The following is a 16950-nucleotide window of genomic DNA, read 5'->3' as shown; positions in this document are numbered from 1 at the left end:
GTACTATTAAATTATTTATGAAAATAATAATCATTTTATTATATAATCAAACTTGCATAAATCAAATTAAAACCTGATCAATTGAAAAACCTAAACCTTATTTGATTCTATTATTCCAAATACTAAAACCACATGTGTGCAATAAAATCGATGTAAAGTAATTAAAGTATATTGGTTAGTACTGCTTCATACTTACGATCTATAACTATGCTTTTGTATCAATGTTGCTTAAGAATGACGAGAAAACCATTTTATACCTTTTTATAATTATATTTCGTAACGAAATAAAAACAAGTCTAATATATTATCTTAAGTTTATTCAAGGAATAAATCATAATGAATACACAGCTTTTTTATATATTTTTTTTATTTTAAATGAATAATTTTTATATTACAAGTATAATATTTTTTAATTTAATTGTATAGCACATTCACAAAGTATTATTTTGTAATATATATAAATATGATGGCTGGCCTGAAGGTTTCATTGAACTAGTTCACTAAAAAATTATACAATTGAATTAAGATATTTAAGTTTCAATTATAAAACAACAAACAAAAATAATATGATGGGAAATAATGGTCTGATTCAAATCATCTTTATCCCTCTGTTCATACATTCCTCTAATTCTTAAATTTATAAATACAAAAAATTATAGTTAAAACCATGAATCAATATCATTATAATTATTTACATCGATTTCATTCATATTTCAAGTGATCTCATTTTTTTCTGCTTTAGCTCGTTTTAGAGTGGATTGAACTTTGATTACTTGTTCCACCACAGTATATACACACACACATGCACCCACGAGATGCAACTGCCTAATCAATCTTAACAGTTGAGTAGATCTTCTTTACGAACAAGGATGTACCGATGTAGCCGACGGTGCCGCATATTACGGCCAGGCCACCGCTGAACAGAGCCATGTAACCGAAGTAGAAGGCAGTCTGGAAGAGACCGTACATTTTCGTCTTGAAGAAGAAGTAGTAAACCGCATAGAAGTAGACGTATAGAGCGGTGGAGGCGGCGCACAAGAATGAGGTCCACTGCCAGCGGTAGTCCTCCGCGTTCAGTAAGAAATACGCACAAACGATCGTCACGCACACGACCACGATGAGAAGGATCAAAAAGACGAGAAGCATGAAGCCATAGACATAGTAGATCTTGTATGCCCAGAAAGAGGTAAAGATGAAGTACATCTCGATGAAGATTGATGCGAAGGGTAGGACGCCGCCCAGGAGGATAATCACGCCCGGTTCCATGAACCACTTCTTCTCGGGGATCGGCCTCGGCACAGCGTTCACCCTGCAGGGATGATCCGGCTGACCGGACAGATTCCTACCCAGTACCGTACCAACAAGGGTCAATGGTAATATTACGAACAGGCAGATGCAGGTTACAGCCACCATAGTACCGAACGGGATCGCCCTGGAGGCATGGTAGTATATAGCGATGAAGTTGATCAAGAAAGCTGTACCGCATACAAGGGCCGGCAGAAGGAATGCGGAGACCAACATCTGCCTGATCCACAATTTACCACCCATCCTGGCGTAGAGGGAACCCCCGAAGAAACCATTTAGTGGTGACGTCACGGCATATACAAATATCGCAGTGGAAAGTAGCGACCCTCGCTCAGTATACAGTTCCCCGAGGATGGCGAAAGTGATGACACTGAAAACAACGGTGGTCAATTGATGACCAGCTCCTATCAATGAACAGAACAGCAGCGAGTGAGATGTAGGCCTGAAGACGTCTCCATGCACCTGCTTCCAACCGTACTCATCGCCCAAATCCCTTTCCATATCATCGATATCATCATCCTTTGAGTACCGCGCGTAATCTTTCCTCAGAGTTCGCATCAGGATCATCGAAACTAGACCCACCAAGAATATGACCATCATGAAGCTGTTGAAAATACTGAACCAATGGATTCTATGCTGGAAGAAGGACGGGTCCAAATACTTGTCGAAACGATCCTTGAACTTGATACTCGATCTCCTCCATGTTACTTCATATGTGAAGGTCAACTTGGTTGATGGCGTCAAAAGGACTTTATCTTCAGAGGTAATATTAACATCAACAATCTGATCCTCATTGTAGCCCATCTCAAACTTCTTGTGTGTCCAAATATAGTAATTAGAATCAGTGACTTCACCAACAATGCCCCAAATGGGTAAATCATCAATGTACATCTGATACCAATAGTGGTTTTTCACTGCATACACAAAAGCCTTGTACTTTTCTTCATTCAATTGCACTCCACAGTATACAGTTTTTTGAATGTCAGCTGAAAAAAAGGAAAATTAATTTAAGATTTGTTTACTCAGCTGTCAAGTCAATCAAAATTAGCTGTAATTATAAAGAATTAAAAGTGATACTGTTCAGCACTCACATTTATATTCAATATCCAGGCCACTGAATTCCAGTTCAACACCTTGAAGAGCATCGCTCATTGTCTCATGATAATGGTTGATGGTTGTCTTGCTGCCCACACAGAAAGGTAATGAGAAATAAGCATAAGTCTCCTGTCTGTTGTGATATGGTCCGACTGTGTTCATCCACAACACCACTTCATCTTTATCCTCATACTGAAATACGGTTTATTTATTAATACGCAATTAACGAAATTTCATTTCGGCCACCCCTTTTGGGACGCAGAACTTACTTTGTGGTCGTGCTCGTCGGCGAAAGCCCTGCATACGAAAAGGCCAAAACATAGAAGGATATGCAAATTGGATTTCTTCATCGCGGTGGCGTATCCAAAACGTATTCTGGTGTCCAATCTGTTGCAAAATGTGGAAAGTTTATTTCCTCTTCTGGTCCATTAAATTATTAATCCCAAAATCGCTTTCACACATACACAACACGTAGACATCAGAAGTTGACACTTGACATTAGAGATATCTGCTGCAGCGCCACCACGCCGCAAACCGGTAAACACGAACCAGCAGCAAGTTCTACGTCTTGCCCAGTGTTTTTCAACCTTATTCTACAATTTTTTACGAAAAATTAAAAACATACTCTACACTTGTATACATGAAGATTATAACAAACATTTCGTTTAATTAGCTAACTAATTAATCTATATTGGTTTGGATTCTACCATAATATAATGCAATGATAATTAATCTAATTGAATGCCAGTTTTGTAAAATAATCACTTATTGGAAAAAATATAAACTTTATAGAATTAGTTGCAAAAAAACGCTATTTCTATATAAATAATGCACAAATAAATATTTGTACAATTGACGATTGGTAATAATAATTATTTCATTTTAATTTTAATCAACGTTTGTCATTATAACTAAAAGAATATTTAATAGAAAATTATTAAAAATGTTTATAATGAAAAATTGAATTGATTTGCATAAAATATTCATCATGTTAATAGTTTACTTATTTAAGTAATCACATTATCCCAAATAGAAGCAAATATAAATTGCTTTTGTTATTGATTACGGCTCTACTTCTGCCACTAGCTAGTATTTATCGAACCCTCAAAATGCTATGGATTTTTTTAAAATTTGAGTCTGAGAATCAAACTAATCTTCTCGTATCGAATTTTTGTGATTGCGCCAAATTACATCATACATTGAATGTTCAGTTGAATATGTATTATGTATACAATAGCTTGCAGTAAAATAATTTTCTTCACAAAATAATTTATTTAATCGGTAAATATTTGTGTTTCATTGCAGCCAAAAGGTGCGCGTACGGTTTCTCCAATTGACTAGCGGTTAATGGGATATTGAAGGATTTCTTCACTTTAGGCGACATCAAAATCATATTCTGCACCAAGCCAAAAGCCGAAGACGTCGTCCAATACAAAGCCATACACTGAAAATGTACAATTATTTAATTAGCCAACCAAAAAATCTTTAAAACAGAATTTTCATCAATATCTTACAGATGGAACAGATGCAGCAATTGGAATCATAAGAACGCTGAAGCCCCTGAAGAAGTTCGTTGCGTATCGTTGCAATTTGCTCGGTACATTTACTTTGGATAACGTTTGAATCTACACAGAATGAAGTGAGTTTCGGTAATTTATTTTAGCTTTTCAGGCACTTGCCTCAATAATTGCCAAATTGATAAGGCCTAATGTAACAGGAAGTATCAAGGAGCTATCAACTTCAACTAAATTTGGTATCCAACCAAAGCCTCCAACAGATAATTCTGTTAGAGTCATTTTAGCTGTGAAATCCTGATTGGGTAGTTGATAAACAAGGTTCCTTAAGCTGACTGACAATGAGACCCACATTGGTATTTGAAACCATAGCAACAGACTGCTTTTCACTGGGTGACAGTTGTCCCTCACTATCAGTTTATTCCATTCTTTCTTCATCTGAAATTACTTTGAATTGTTAGGTATTCATAATGTTTTATTGAGGAAACTCACTGTTAGCTTGTACTGCATTTTGGCCATCTTCTCATCCCACTTGTACAACCTGACTGCCACTCCTATCTCCTTCTTTAATTCCTTTGCAATTGCAGGCATTTCCAAGCTCAGGTTCTCGACTTTGGCTAGAATGTAGTTTTGGTAGATTGCCAAGGGGAAAGTGATTGTGGCTCTCATGAGGATTGTGGTAGAAACAATTGTGGCCCACCATGGTAAACCTGTAGTTTCGTGTATGTTCAGTAACAATTTTTGCGCGTATTCAACTGGGGTGCTCTCCGAGATACTCTGGAATATACCGCTTTGGGTTTTCGCCACAGACTCCACGCTTGATTGCAACGAGAACTGCCGCTTGCTATTATCTCCGCAACAGCATTGAAGTTGATTCTTATAGAGATTGTGAACGCTTGTTGTAATTCTACCAGGACATAACCTTACATTCGTTGTGAGAATCCTGGTAATATTCATTTTGACAACAGTTTTGGTTATGTAGGCTAATCGCACTAAATTCAAATATCGCAAGAATTTTCGCTCGCCATTGGCTGTCTAAAGCAGCTGATGATCCAATGTTTACACCTTATTATGCAACCGTCCAAAGGCGTTACACTTTATTTTTATAAGCAACTTGAAAATATTTAAACAATTATTGAGTTTTATTTAAGTTTAATATATTTATAATTTCATACAACAATGAATGGATTGATTTTAAGATTTACCATTTTTTTGGATAATATGATGCATCTTTACACTTAAAGAAATCTTTTTAAATTTGAATGCACCGTGATGCGTTTTATGTAATAAATTTGTTAAAATTGTCTCATAAGTTTGGTTTGCGTCTTATAAAATTCATAAATTTAGAAAATGGCGAAACAAGTACCCTATGCTTTTAAAATATATTATATACAAACATCATGATAGAAGTAAAAATGAAAAACAGAGCGCATATTCATGGTCACCAATGACGCAAATGGAGAGGTGTGGGATTCTTTGATTTTAAAGCATACACGATGTGTGCGCATCTGTTATAGTCAGAATCTACATCATGCGCGAAAATAACGAAACTGCAACGCCTGTCCAGCTGCAAATTGTATTGTATGCATCAGTATGCATAATGATGTATGTTTCTTGCATCCTGATTGATGGAATACTTATTTATCATAATTCGTTAAATTACTAATTGAAATACCTTGTATTGACAATATAACTATTATGCCTTATTATATCTTTAAATTATTATAGTATGTCCGTCCGCAGACCAATTAGAATATGTATATTTTGGGTAGCGAAACTGGATTCGACGAGCCGCTTATGTTTTATTTACAGTCTGTCCGTTGTAAATAGAGAAAGCAACGTGTGTCCACCGTGCTGTGTGTGGTGTTTTCTTCAGCTGCTTCGACCAGAAATTCTAATTAAACGACATACGAGTTTGTTTATTTGTTGCAAAACAGTATTTTTTTTAACCGCAGATCGAGTGTTTTCGGTGACCAAAGTTTTACCCGGATGTCTTTGAGTCTTCTCATATCTTAACAAGGAAATGTTATGTCCCTTGAGCAAGTGTTAAGTGTATTTACAGGGCTGCGATTTCCTTCGTGATGGGCGCCACAATCAGCTCCTACTCCTATCCACAGAGGGTCTATAACTATGTTATGAACAGGAAGAGGAAGCTGGATGAATCGGATACACAGGATGAAATGGACAAGATCATCGACATTGCAATGCATACACCAAAGAGGTAACTGCTTTATAAATTTTAAATATTTTCATCATGTCTCATCTATATACCATCAATTGCTTACAAACTTTATTAGAAAAAAAGTACTTTCTCTTATTTTTCTGCAATAATCGATTGATTGCTGAGGAAAGTTGTTTATGTTAATTGCGCTTTCATTTTCCGTAATATTCCAAAAATATCTTATCAATCTTTATAATCTATCCTGAATTGAATCATTTGGCTATTTTTAGCTTCTATTATTTGCTGTTTTTTATTTGTTTTTTGAACCGGATATGCAACTCTTTTTGCGCCCACGCAAAGTGGATCCCTAAATAAGGTCAAGGTTTTCTTTGCGCGTTTGTTTAAGAAAGGAGAAATTTTGGGTGAAAGCTGTGTTTATCTATTGGATACGCTCGTGCGATATGTCTCTTGTATCACTACTTCTATTATATGAGATAAAAGATCCACAGTAAATTACAGTTTTGTTTTCGAAGACGCAACACATATCCGGCGTTCTGTCTTGAGTTTAGGAGTCTATTTGATAATGTATACCTCTTATTTTTTTAATGATGGGATACTACTTCCTTCCAAATATAACGCGTCCTTGTAAATTTAAAAATGAAGAGCATAAATCCAGTATAAAAAAGGGTCACCAGTGGCGTCACTTATAATAGTGTAATTGCTACATTATGGAAATATGTTTATAAACTGTTGTATTCATGAATACATTAGTATTAGGTAATAGTTAATAAACGATGGGGACTTGAGAGATAAATAGATTAGTCAGTGGTATTAATAAAATTATGAAGAAAATATAATTAAATTGTAAAGTAAGATCAATTAATTTTTGTGTTGTTTCAGTTACAATTATTAAAAAAAATGCTTTTATTCAAATATGAAAATGTGACTAAAAATTAAATTAAGAACAAGTTGTTATACAATTATTAATTTTATTATTTAATATGACTTTTATGATAAAAATATATTTGTTTTCTTGTCTGCTTCTCTGCTGCAGTTTTGGTACACCTGGGACAAGTATCGTGAGTGAGCTTTATTTCTGTTGTTTTTCAAATTTCAAATAATTAACTGTTCTTATAATTTGTTTTTTTTTTAATTTTGTATTTGTATTGTTGTATGTCCACCCATTAGGACATCTGAGGTAGATCGGATTACGTCAATTAATGAAAAACAGAGCTTAGCTTATATATTTTTTAAGATACAGTGGAACTTCGCTTAACGAGATTAATGCGTTTCAAAATTTCCGGATTTTTAATCGTATAGTGAAACATATAATATACACATAATATGTGTACACAAGTTTTAAAAATAATGAAGCAGGCGCGCAATCCGGCACTTCTCTTCTCATCTTCACTAGTTATGGGAAATGTCGCTCTTTAAGCGAGTATTTTTTCTTATAATTCATATTGCTCGTTAAGCGAGGTTTGCATTCCATGGTTTTACCAATGAGACATCCTATAGTATCATAAAAAATGTTATAAAATAAAGCTTTAAGTTAAAATAGGTTTAAGTTCAAATTGTCTATCTGGGGCCTTAGAAAATCAAAATATTTGAATAAATACATTTCTCAATAAAACATAACATCTTTTAATAACAAGTACAGGTAGCCCTTGGATTACGCAGCAGTTCCGTTCCTACAAAAGCCGGCGTAAATTGATACAGCGTAAAATAAACCCATATTTACAGAGAGGTAGGTAGGTATAGGTATAGTTGTAGTATATTCTCAGTCAGCGTAATCATAACACAATATGCATTGAAATACTGATAAAACCCTACAATACGAGTGGGACATTTTGTAATACTTTTTTTTATGTGTTTGAAACGTTTCAGTAAAGGGTTAAATTAGAATATTTTTTATGTTAAATGGGATTTGAAATTACAGACTCCATTATATCGAAGCTTCGTTATTAGAGGCAATTTTAACGGAGATACAACTGTACAATTTTCTAATATGTATTCATCCATATTATATCTGAGTAAGGTATTTACAAATTAATTTAAGCTGTGAAAGAGTTATCAATTAATTATTTTAGAATTATTTATTTTAAACTGTATATTCAAGTTAAAATTAAAATTGGTTTCACTGAATAATATTTTTTTTAAACCTTAACAATTATTATAAAGACATTAAAATGATTAAGTTCACAATTTTTACGAATATTATGTATGACAGCTTCTTACAATATTATAAAAAATATAACACGTTATTGCAGTATATATAAAAACATAATGCACAAACAAAACTATTAAGTGCAAATACTGTAGTCGAGGTAGATGTGTCCGTCTAACGTGGATTTATCATCCGCGATTTTAAGCTTGAAATACCCCTTCTTCGCAATCATATTATCGATATTTAGAGTACATTTACCCGCAACTGCAAACTTGGAAGACGAAAAAAAATCGTATTTTGAACAGTTCGAATTGAGACCGAACACTTTTTTAAGCTCCTTTCCAATGATTGATCGAATTTTATGATGTTTTCGTTTCTTTTTTAAACTATAAATTGTAACTGTTATTTCAAAGTCGGAAAATAATTCATCCAAGATGAGTTCGTCTTTAAAAACTATTTTTTCAGCACCTTGGACAATATTGCTGCTCTGTAATTTTGTACCAGCAGATGCGACGCAAATATATGAATATTTGTGTTTCCTCTTAACATCCATTTTTATCGATAGTTTCGCTGACTTGATTTTTATGGTTGTGGGATGCTCGGCCGCGTCTTCCTCGATAAAAACTATATTTTTCAATTCATCTATGTGCGCTTTCCTCTTGATCTCTGCTAGAAGAAGCACTTTCTGTACTTCCAAATATTGTATGTTATTTATATTATTGCATATCCTCTGGGCTTTAGTGATTTGAAACATAATTAGTCGTTGATTATTAGCCTCTTCTAGTAGATCACTTGCATTAACAAAGGTGTCACTAAGTTTCCGCTTAGCATTTTGCTTACATGCAATATCCTGAATAACTGTATTCTCACTATAGCGAACTTCGCGCAAAATTATTCTAGACCTATAATTATCGCTATCAAAATAACTAGATTTGTGTATGTCTATAATCGAAATTCTTCTTGATGTCCTCGAATTTTCTTTAAATAGACGTAAATTAATAAAAGAGCGACTCTTCTCATCATTGGACATCAAATTATCTTGTGGCAATATCTTATTTGTACTCAAACAAAAATCTGATGGTTTTTTTTCGTTATCTAAAGCAGTTCCTACAAAAAAAGGGATATTTATGGTACCTTTATCAGTGTTCGAATCCGAAATCTGGTGGGGTCTTTTCTCTTCTGCATCGCGATAAACGGTATCCATGATATCTTCTACAGTTTCGTCCAGAAGCTTTTAAATGAACACTGCGATTGCTTCTTCAACAAGTTCGAACGCTTTGAACGATTACAAACTTTGTACTGAATATGCTCCATAAAATGAAAACTATTTATATCTATTCTTAATTACATTGATATTTTTGACTGCTTGAGATTACACGAGAAAAATGCGAAATACATAGTTCTAAGAACACAACAACACATTACATCTTCACCGTAAACTTCAAAATATTTCTGAAAAACGTATTGCTTCTATTTATTTACAAACGTTATCAATTTCTGGAAATATAATGAAGTACAGCATACTGCCTTCGATCGGTCCGATTTTAATATTGAAAAAAATCTAAATTTTAATTGATAAAAATTATAAAAAAAATAGTACATAAATATATTTTTTAATGTTTATATTGTTTTTATCCTTGCGGTTTTAAAATCCGCGATTAGAATGGTTTCAAACAGTGCGGGATATTGGCGAAACAGATGAAGTGCGGTTATTGCAGGGGTGACCAACAAAAGTCTTTCGCTATCTTTTGAAAATACTGATTATTTCAAATGTGACGTTAGTAAAACGAGACCAAAAACTTAATTCCAATGGATAACGTAGATCGTAATTACTTTTTAAGTAGAAAAGCCGATATCAACAATGAAGAAGTTGGCCGTCCTGATATGTTTGATCAGGACATAAGTCGGTTTATCTGGCCTCACACATGAATATAACGGGGCACTCAAAAGAAAATTAGGTAATATAAATATTTTGAGGCCCCACTAATAACTTTTTCTCGTTATTCAATAAAACATCTAGTCGACAATACAGAACATCGAAAAAAAATACAAATGACGAAGCTTGAATATAAAATTAATTATAAATTTATGTATGTTATCTATAATCATGAAGGGAACCTGGCAATAAGAATGAGCTGGTTTAAACCAGTCATGGTCTCTTTCAATATTTCCAATTTGATAAATACTTAAATTTTTAATAATTAAAAAAAGGTATTTTAATGAAAGTTGTATTTTAATTCAATTACTAGAAAATTACTCTAGAAACTATTTTCCCTAGATTCAAGAGAAATCACTGAATTGCGAATTGTTTAGTGTTCAATTTAGAAATAAATCGTTCAACAGCATTCAATTATAGGAATCACAATTTATAGTGATAAATCTATAGAATTCCATGTTTTAAACCAGGGTTCCCAAACTGAGCATATTGAAGAAAAAATACTATTAACATAAAGTTCGCCCTAAATAAAAAAGAATCATTTGCTATAAATATTATAATAAAACAAAAAAGATTAACTGCAAAGGTATATCCAAGTTGCTGTCAAATTTTTGAACGGCTTTTACGTTATATGAATCTTTTTTTGTCAAACATTTGCATATTTTTATGCGGCTTCTTAGACTTTGCAGTTCTGTTTACTTCAGTGGAGCGAAATACTTAAATCTCATAGTCTTATAGATATTTTAAGTAAAAAAATAATTAAAAAAGAGATTTTGTTAACTATGTTAATTAAATGTATTTTAAATAGTAAGTATTTTTTTTACATGTTTAAGGAAAAAGCTGTGCAGTACAGTGGCGTATATATATCAAGCACTGTTCGTCGAGGGAAGGGATTCGGATGTGACGGTGGTGGCATTGGGCGAGGAATTTCCACTGCACAAGGTGTACCTGAGCCAGAGTCCGTATTTTGCAAGCATGTTCGGTGGTAACTGGAAGGAGACTGGTCAGACCAGGATTCACATCGATGTTGTTGATCCATTCATAACGAAGGAAGCTCTCCACACAGTGCTCGGAGCGCTCTACAGCGACGAGGTAAAGCTTGAGCCGCTGAATATTGTGAGCGTTCTAGCTACGGCTACCATGCTTCAGCTTGGCGGTCTCATTGATAGATGCTGCGAGGTGATGTTGGAAACGATAAATCCGCACACCGCTCTTCACTATTATGAGGCCGCATGCCAATACGGCGATCTGAAGTTAAAAGAGAACTGTTTCCAATGGTTCCTCGTTAATTTAATCACTTACTATTCGTCCAACGTGGAGGAACTGAAGACCATACCGATTTCTCTAATGGAGAATTTGACCAACCATTCGGGGTTGTGTGTTGTAAAAACAGAGATTACGCTATATATCCTGCTTAAGCAATGGATGTACATGCAGCTGCATGAGAACCCGTTTCCATTTGATGCCACCAATGTTGTTGAATATTTTAGCAGTCGAAAAGGCGAGATGCCATTGCTGCTGACGGAGCTTGGCAGCAAGTATGAACGGGTCTTCAGGGCGTTGCGTATGCAACACCTGATCTCGCACCATGTGGACGTCGGAATAATGTTGCGGGATAACATAATTCCACGATCCTGGATTGAGAGTGTAATAATGCATGGTTGGAAGTACACCCTAATGGTAAATGAGAATGAGGTGAGGGGTCCGGAGGAATGCACCGACGAGGAGTTCTTGGAGATTGCGCTCCGTTGCGGACGCTTCCTACCTATCAAGGAGAAAAACATGTGGAGGTGGACAGGCTTCCACTACGGCCTAGATCTGATCATGATTGCGGATGATCGAACTGTCTCCATCAAACGAAACCATCGGCCGGAGTACGAGTTATTGCTCAGCCTGCAGACCATACGTTATATAATCATCCGCGTAACGGTGCACAGCCTTAATCAGCAAAAGCAAATTACCTACACCCAAACGTCCGGCATTCATAGGCTTCCCCTCAACAAGTCTGAAGAGATTGTTCTGATGACCTTCCCTCCAGACATCAATTTCCCCTTGGTTCTGTCCGCTAATATCCTTTTTACCACTCCGTTCTCCGACGATTGGACGACGGACTCCAGCATCCAATCCATTTAGCGACTTGCACCTCCCCCAACAGCACGTACGCATAAAGAAATAATTAAACTGTGATTAACTTAAAAATAATAATAATAATATATAATTATAAGATATTCATTTGTGATTGAAATCGATATGGAAAATAATATCAAAACTTATTAAGTAAATTACTTATGAATGTACTGAAAAGATTCTAGTAATCAGAGAACAATTACTATATGAAACAAATGTTATTGGTGCTACGGATGGAAAGAAATATGTTTAATTAAGTTGACTAAATTTATGTTTTATTATTTTTGAAAGATAAGTTACCACAATACTTTTCTTATATAAGTGCCATTCCTGAAAAAGCAATGCATTTATAAAACAATATTAATTATTGATGACTGTCGGGATTCGTCTACATTATTGTTACCACATTAAGTAATATTTTTTTTAAAACTTTTGGTAAGGAATAATTCTTTTTATTACTTTATTTTCTGTGTGTCTTTTCATTGTTTATTATATAATATCAGTCAGCTACAAAAACATAGATATATAAGTGCTCTTACTAATTGCCTAGTCATTTAACGCTTGTCTTATAACTATAACCCAAAATTGTATAGATATATTTTTCGTTCTTTACATAATTGTATACAATATATTTATTGAAAAAGTGGGGAAGAGAGTAACAATACATAATAATATGGTTGCATATAATAGGCTGTGGATACCTAATGCACATTCTATAATGTTATTATATTGCGATATAATTGACATTACTTAAATTTATTATTTTTGAAATGGATTTTCAAAAAAGAAAATTGTAAGTTTTCTTTTTTATTTTACTATTGCGCAACACAATATATATACAATATTCTAATCACATTAAGTTGTATTTTTTAAATCCACTTCCATTTATGTATTATATGTTATTTATTATATAATAGAAATATATATAACCATTTGTTTACTTTTGTACAATTTGCTTATAATGTACATAAATAAATACAAGTTACATATAAACATTACTTATCATCCCTCTCGATTGCCCTTACTCGATAAACATGTAATATAGAAAAGGTTCAGATCTGAAACAATTGAAAATGACTTTTTAAGAAGAAGTATAAAAGTTATATAAATTTTGTATTTTTGCTACAATTTAAATCTTTAATATATGTTAGTAAAGGATACATTACTAATAACTACACATGTGTTCTTAATTAAATGAAATTTGAGTCGAAAGACCATTGGTGCAGCTCAGGGTTTGCAAACAATTTGTTTTTCAAGTGGATTGAAGTAGAATCCCAGGTTTTGCCCAATCTTGAATAACAGATAGTCTGCAGACTATATGCTTCACAGTTAAAGTTTGCTGTGAATATGTGAATAAATATGTTGTTTTTACTTATTATATAAAAGTTTTGAGAATTCGAAGTGTAGATTCATGTATTAGTAGTTCAACTTACATGGCATACTTATACACATTTTGTGGTTCCTGCATTCAATATCCTTTCATTCTTTCACAAATTGGTAAAAATTATCGAATACAAAATTTGATCCAAAACTTTTATTAAAATTAGTTTTCAAATAAGTTACTGAAAACTGTATCTTCCGAATTGCCAACCTTCCTAATCCTAATGTATTGATCGATGTATAATATATATATTGGTCTCCCTGTATTAGATCTTGTTAGATTTTAAGGAAGAAAGCTGAAGAAACGGATGCATTTGGTCTCTAAGTAGTTTTAAAATATTTTAGGTATTAATTTGTTTTTTTTTAAATTTAATAATTTGGTTGACCTGATTGTCAATTAAATGTCCATAAACTTTAATTAAACCATTAAACATTCATAAGTTAGGTTAAGATTGTTTATCTGTTTATTTTATACTACTTTTGTGGATTAAAATTGTATACTAAATGGAATACGGTGCCTTAAGTCTACTCTCAATTTATGGTGATGACGATTCAGAGGACGAATCAGTTCCTGGACCTAAGGTTTCCACAAAACGATGCTTTAGAGATGATGAGGAGACACCATACAACTTCAAACGGTAAAATCCATAAACAGTAAAATTTGCAGAAAATATTTAATGTACATTATTATTTATAGGTTAGCGGTTCCAGATATAATTATTAATGGGCTTAAAGCTGAAACTCATTCAGATAATCCTTCAATGCACAATGGAAGATTGAGATCTTTTCCTCATGTCCGAGGGAACTGGTCCACATTCTTATCAATACCTTGTAATAAGTATAAGTGCATACAACTGTACATTGATTATATAAATATTATTTTTTTGTAGTTGAGACTGGTGATGATTTTGAAAACCTAACAGAAAGCCTTAGGAGTGCAGTAAATGAGATTGAATTGAATGTGGAAACGAGTCCACACATCAGTGTATCAAAGACTGTGGTGTTGAGACACCATTGGATAAAAATATTCAGCGACTCAATTAGAGAGAAACTTAATGTGATTAAAAAGTAAGTTAATCAAATATAAAGTTTTAACTTAATAATTATAAGTATAGGGACTTGAGTCAATACGACCAATATTTTTTTTGTAATTTTTGTTAATTATAATTGATTTTCAGATTTATCATATTATTTGATTGTTTGAAAGTGTATTGCAATGAGGAACGGACTAGAACTTTTCTGGGGCTGCAGATAAAAAGTGGATATGAATCATTAGTGAAAATTGTCTCGCAAGTTGACGAGTGTTTGGCTGATTTTAAATTGACGAAATTTTATGAGGTGATTATTTTTTAAATTATATAACTTAAAATATGTTATTGTTTGATTTCATTTTAAGGATCCTTCTTTTCATATGAGCATTCTTTGGTGCGTGGGCGATAAGGAGGACGAATTAAACCGGGCTTTGCCGAGGTTGAACGAGGTATTCGCTGAACAAGTGAACGTTTTAGAAAATAATTACATTAATGCCGATAAAGTTCTATGTAAATGTGGTAACAAAATATTTTCTTATGCACTTTCTTGAGAAAATGTTATTTATACACAGTGATACTTTAAGTTTAGAATATATATATATTTTGTAAATAAATTTGTAAATATTTTTATTAAGTACAAACATTTTAACACATGTTATCAAACTTCGTCTGTCTGCTCGTGGTAAGGGCCGGATTTGAGACGATTGGAGCGATTGCGCCAAGTCGGTTCCTGCGCTTGAATAGGCCCCGCAGCTCATCAGCACATTAGAAATTGCTCTGACAGCAAAAAGCCTAATTAATAAGATAATTAATAGAAAGCATAACAGGTAAAGAATGAAATACATACTCGCATCCATTTGCTGGAGGACCAAAGTAGTCATATTTTTCTGTATCACACCAGGATGCATTACTCATGAATCTGCTCTAATATACCTAATGTTTACACTATTATACAAAATCTTCAAGTACTTAAGAACCTCGTTGTAATCCTAATTTGTACCTATAGGACTTTAAAACTCTGGATTGTCAGACATATCCCCATACAATCTTTTATTGTTACACCCTCTAAATCTCGGCTAACAGCCATCTCTTGAAAATGTTTACTGCAATCTGTACAACCAAAATAATTCTTAATGTATCCTTAGTATATAACACTTCTTTAGGAATATAAGATTTCCCTGAAGCTTCAACTGTTAAAAAATGGAAAAGCATCCATTGTCTGCGAGGATATCTTTTCTCACTTGTACTCCCATCACATGCAATCCATTGATGTTTTGAGCTAAAAACATTTGCTCCTTCTGTATCATACTTATTTACAACTTCAACAATCGTACCTCCATCAAGTGTTCTAATAATCGCAAGACTCCGAGACAAATTCGTCCGTAGAATTCGGACACAGGAGGAGGATCCTTAGAGTCTCCCCCTGTTGAATTTTTCCCCATGATGTGGAAACTGATATAGCCCTTGACGGCTCACTCCCCACAGCAAGATTTTTTTTTCCTCAATGTGGCTAGGTGGGGAATTGATCCCGTTGCCTTTTATCTATAGGAATGCATAACAGTGAATTCGTGGGTGAGTAAAAACTCCGCCTTTCGGCTCATGATTTTAATGCATTGGCCTGAAGGCCCATGTGGTGATGCATGACGAGTGTTCGGTCTTGTGGGAATGTCAGGTAGCAGCCATTCTCGGCCTTTTGTGGGTGTGATGATCACCCGGATCGTAGTCGACGGCCGCTCGCAGGAGAGGATTTGGATGAATCTCAGCTCTGGCAAAAGCCTTCTCAGCTGACTTCTTCATGAATTCCGAGAGGAAAGGAATGTTAGCCTCCCGGTGCAGCTGCACGTTCCTGATGAACCAGGGAGCATTGTAAATAGTTCTCAATGTCTTATTCTGAATCACTTGCAGCTTGTACAAGTGAGTGCGTGCAGCATGACCCCATGCAGGAGACGCATAAGTCATGCCGGATCTTATGATCGATTTGTAAATGGCCAACTTGCTAGGAATGTTTAGACGGCTCCTCCTGTTCATCAGGGGATAAAGCAGCTTGATGGTTGCACAGGTGTCTCGTCTGATTCCTGAGCGCATTACCAGAGTACTCCCGATATTGCTGGCTTAGGAACTCTTGCTGTCAAACCTTTATCCAAAGTAACCCCCAGGTACTTAGCTGAAGGCTTCCACTGGATATCTTCACCAAAGACTGTTAGCGCACCAGATGGAGTGGCGCGCTTTCGAGT

The 16950-nt window shown here is 34.3% G+C and overlaps 5 protein-coding genes across 6 annotated transcripts in view; 2 read left to right on the top strand and 3 right to left on the bottom strand.

Moving 5' to 3' along the window:
* Nucleotides 1-426: 426 nt before the first annotated feature.
* LOC108568371 (transmembrane 9 superfamily member 3) lies at nucleotides 427-2918 on the bottom strand. The gene is made up of 3 exons (XM_017929429.1): nucleotides 2670-2918; nucleotides 2397-2592; nucleotides 427-2291 (listed from the first exon to the last, which is right to left on the bottom strand). Exons 1-3 carry the CDS (start codon nucleotides 2748-2750, stop codon nucleotides 826-828), a joined length of 1743 nt encoding a protein of 580 aa, XP_017784918.1. The 5' UTR covers nucleotides 2751-2918; the 3' UTR covers nucleotides 427-825.
* A 519-nt stretch (nucleotides 2919-3437) lies between these two features.
* On the bottom strand, nucleotides 3438-4946 carry LOC108568364 (mitochondrial inner membrane protein COX18). The gene is made up of 4 exons (XM_017929410.1): nucleotides 4407-4946; nucleotides 4080-4352; nucleotides 3915-4025; nucleotides 3438-3844 (listed from the first exon to the last, which is right to left on the bottom strand). Exons 1-4 carry the CDS (start codon nucleotides 4869-4871, stop codon nucleotides 3671-3673), a joined length of 1023 nt encoding a protein of 340 aa, XP_017784899.1. The 5' UTR covers nucleotides 4872-4946; the 3' UTR covers nucleotides 3438-3670.
* Nucleotides 4947-5474: 528 nt separating this feature from the next.
* LOC108568363 (protein germ cell-less) lies at nucleotides 5475-12394 on the top strand. Of its 2 annotated transcripts, XM_017929409.1 has the most exons (3): nucleotides 6065-6135; nucleotides 7130-7154; nucleotides 11012-12394. In XM_017929409.1, exons 1-3 carry the CDS (start codon nucleotides 6072-6074, stop codon nucleotides 12309-12311), a joined length of 1389 nt encoding a protein of 462 aa, XP_017784898.1. In that variant the 5' UTR covers nucleotides 6065-6071; the 3' UTR covers nucleotides 12312-12394. The 2 variants fall into 2 exon arrangements, with proteins under 2 accessions (XP_017784897.1, XP_017784898.1); XM_017929408.1 differs by lacking the exon at nucleotides 7130-7154 and having other exon boundaries at nucleotides 5475-6135; nucleotides 11012-12393.
* Nucleotides 12395-13985: 1591 nt separating this feature from the next.
* Nucleotides 13986-15293, top strand: LOC108568337 (U6 snRNA phosphodiesterase; the record flags this gene model as incomplete). The annotated part of the gene is given in 5 exon segments (XM_017929347.1): nucleotides 13986-14323; nucleotides 14383-14516; nucleotides 14576-14753; nucleotides 14864-15023; nucleotides 15082-15293. Coding segments are annotated over 5 exon segments (792 nt in total). The 5' UTR covers nucleotides 13986-14189.
* A 1091-nt stretch (nucleotides 15294-16384) lies between these two features.
* The window catches only part of LOC108568319 (RNA-directed DNA polymerase from mobile element jockey-like), a 1163-nt gene continuing 597 nt past the window's right edge, over nucleotides 16385-16950 (bottom strand). The window contains exons 2-3 of the mRNA XM_017929325.1: nucleotides 16805-16941; nucleotides 16385-16736 (exon numbers count right to left, since the gene is read on the bottom strand). Coding sequence (XP_017784814.1) covers nucleotides 16385-16736; nucleotides 16805-16941 — 489 coding nt within the window. The remainder of the gene's footprint in view (nucleotides 16737-16804; nucleotides 16942-16950) is intronic.

Source organism: Nicrophorus vespilloides, unplaced genomic scaffold (genome assembly GCF_001412225.1).
Source record: "Nicrophorus vespilloides isolate i.1.1-1 unplaced genomic scaffold, Nicve_v1.0, whole genome shotgun sequence".
Classification (NCBI taxonomy): domain Eukaryota; kingdom Metazoa; phylum Arthropoda; class Insecta; order Coleoptera; family Silphidae; genus Nicrophorus; species Nicrophorus vespilloides.
This window is presented reverse-complemented; position numbering and strand designations above follow the sequence as displayed.

Coding starts and splice junctions, on each gene's coding strand:
- LOC108568371 (XM_017929429.1), bottom strand. CDS start 2,750: ATGAAGAAATCCAATTTGCATATCCTTCTATGTTTTGGCCTTTTCGTA. Junction 2,593..2,669: donor CCGACGAGCACGACCACAAA/GTAAGTTCTGCG, acceptor ACCGTATTTCAG/TATGAGGATAAAGATGAAGT. Junction 2,292..2,396: donor CCTGGATATTGAATATAAAT/GTGAGTGCTGAA, acceptor CCTTTTTTTCAG/CTGACATTCAAAAAACTGTA.
- LOC108568364 (XM_017929410.1), bottom strand. CDS start 4,871: ATGAATATTACCAGGATTCTCACAACGAATGTAAGGTTATGTCCTGGT. Junction 4,026..4,079: donor TCAATTTGGCAATTATTGAG/GCAAGTGCCTGA, acceptor CATTCTGTGTAG/ATTCAAACGTTATCCAAAGT. Junction 3,845..3,914: donor TTGCTGCATCTGTTCCATCT/GTAAGATATTGA, acceptor GTACATTTTCAG/TGTATGGCTTTGTATTGGAC.
- LOC108568363 (XM_017929408.1), top strand. CDS start 5,996: ATGGGCGCCACAATCAGCTCCTACTCCTATCCACAGAGGGTCTATAAC. Junction 6,136..11,011: donor GCAATGCATACACCAAAGAG/GTAACTGCTTTA, acceptor TACATGTTTAAG/GAAAAAGCTGTGCAGTACAG.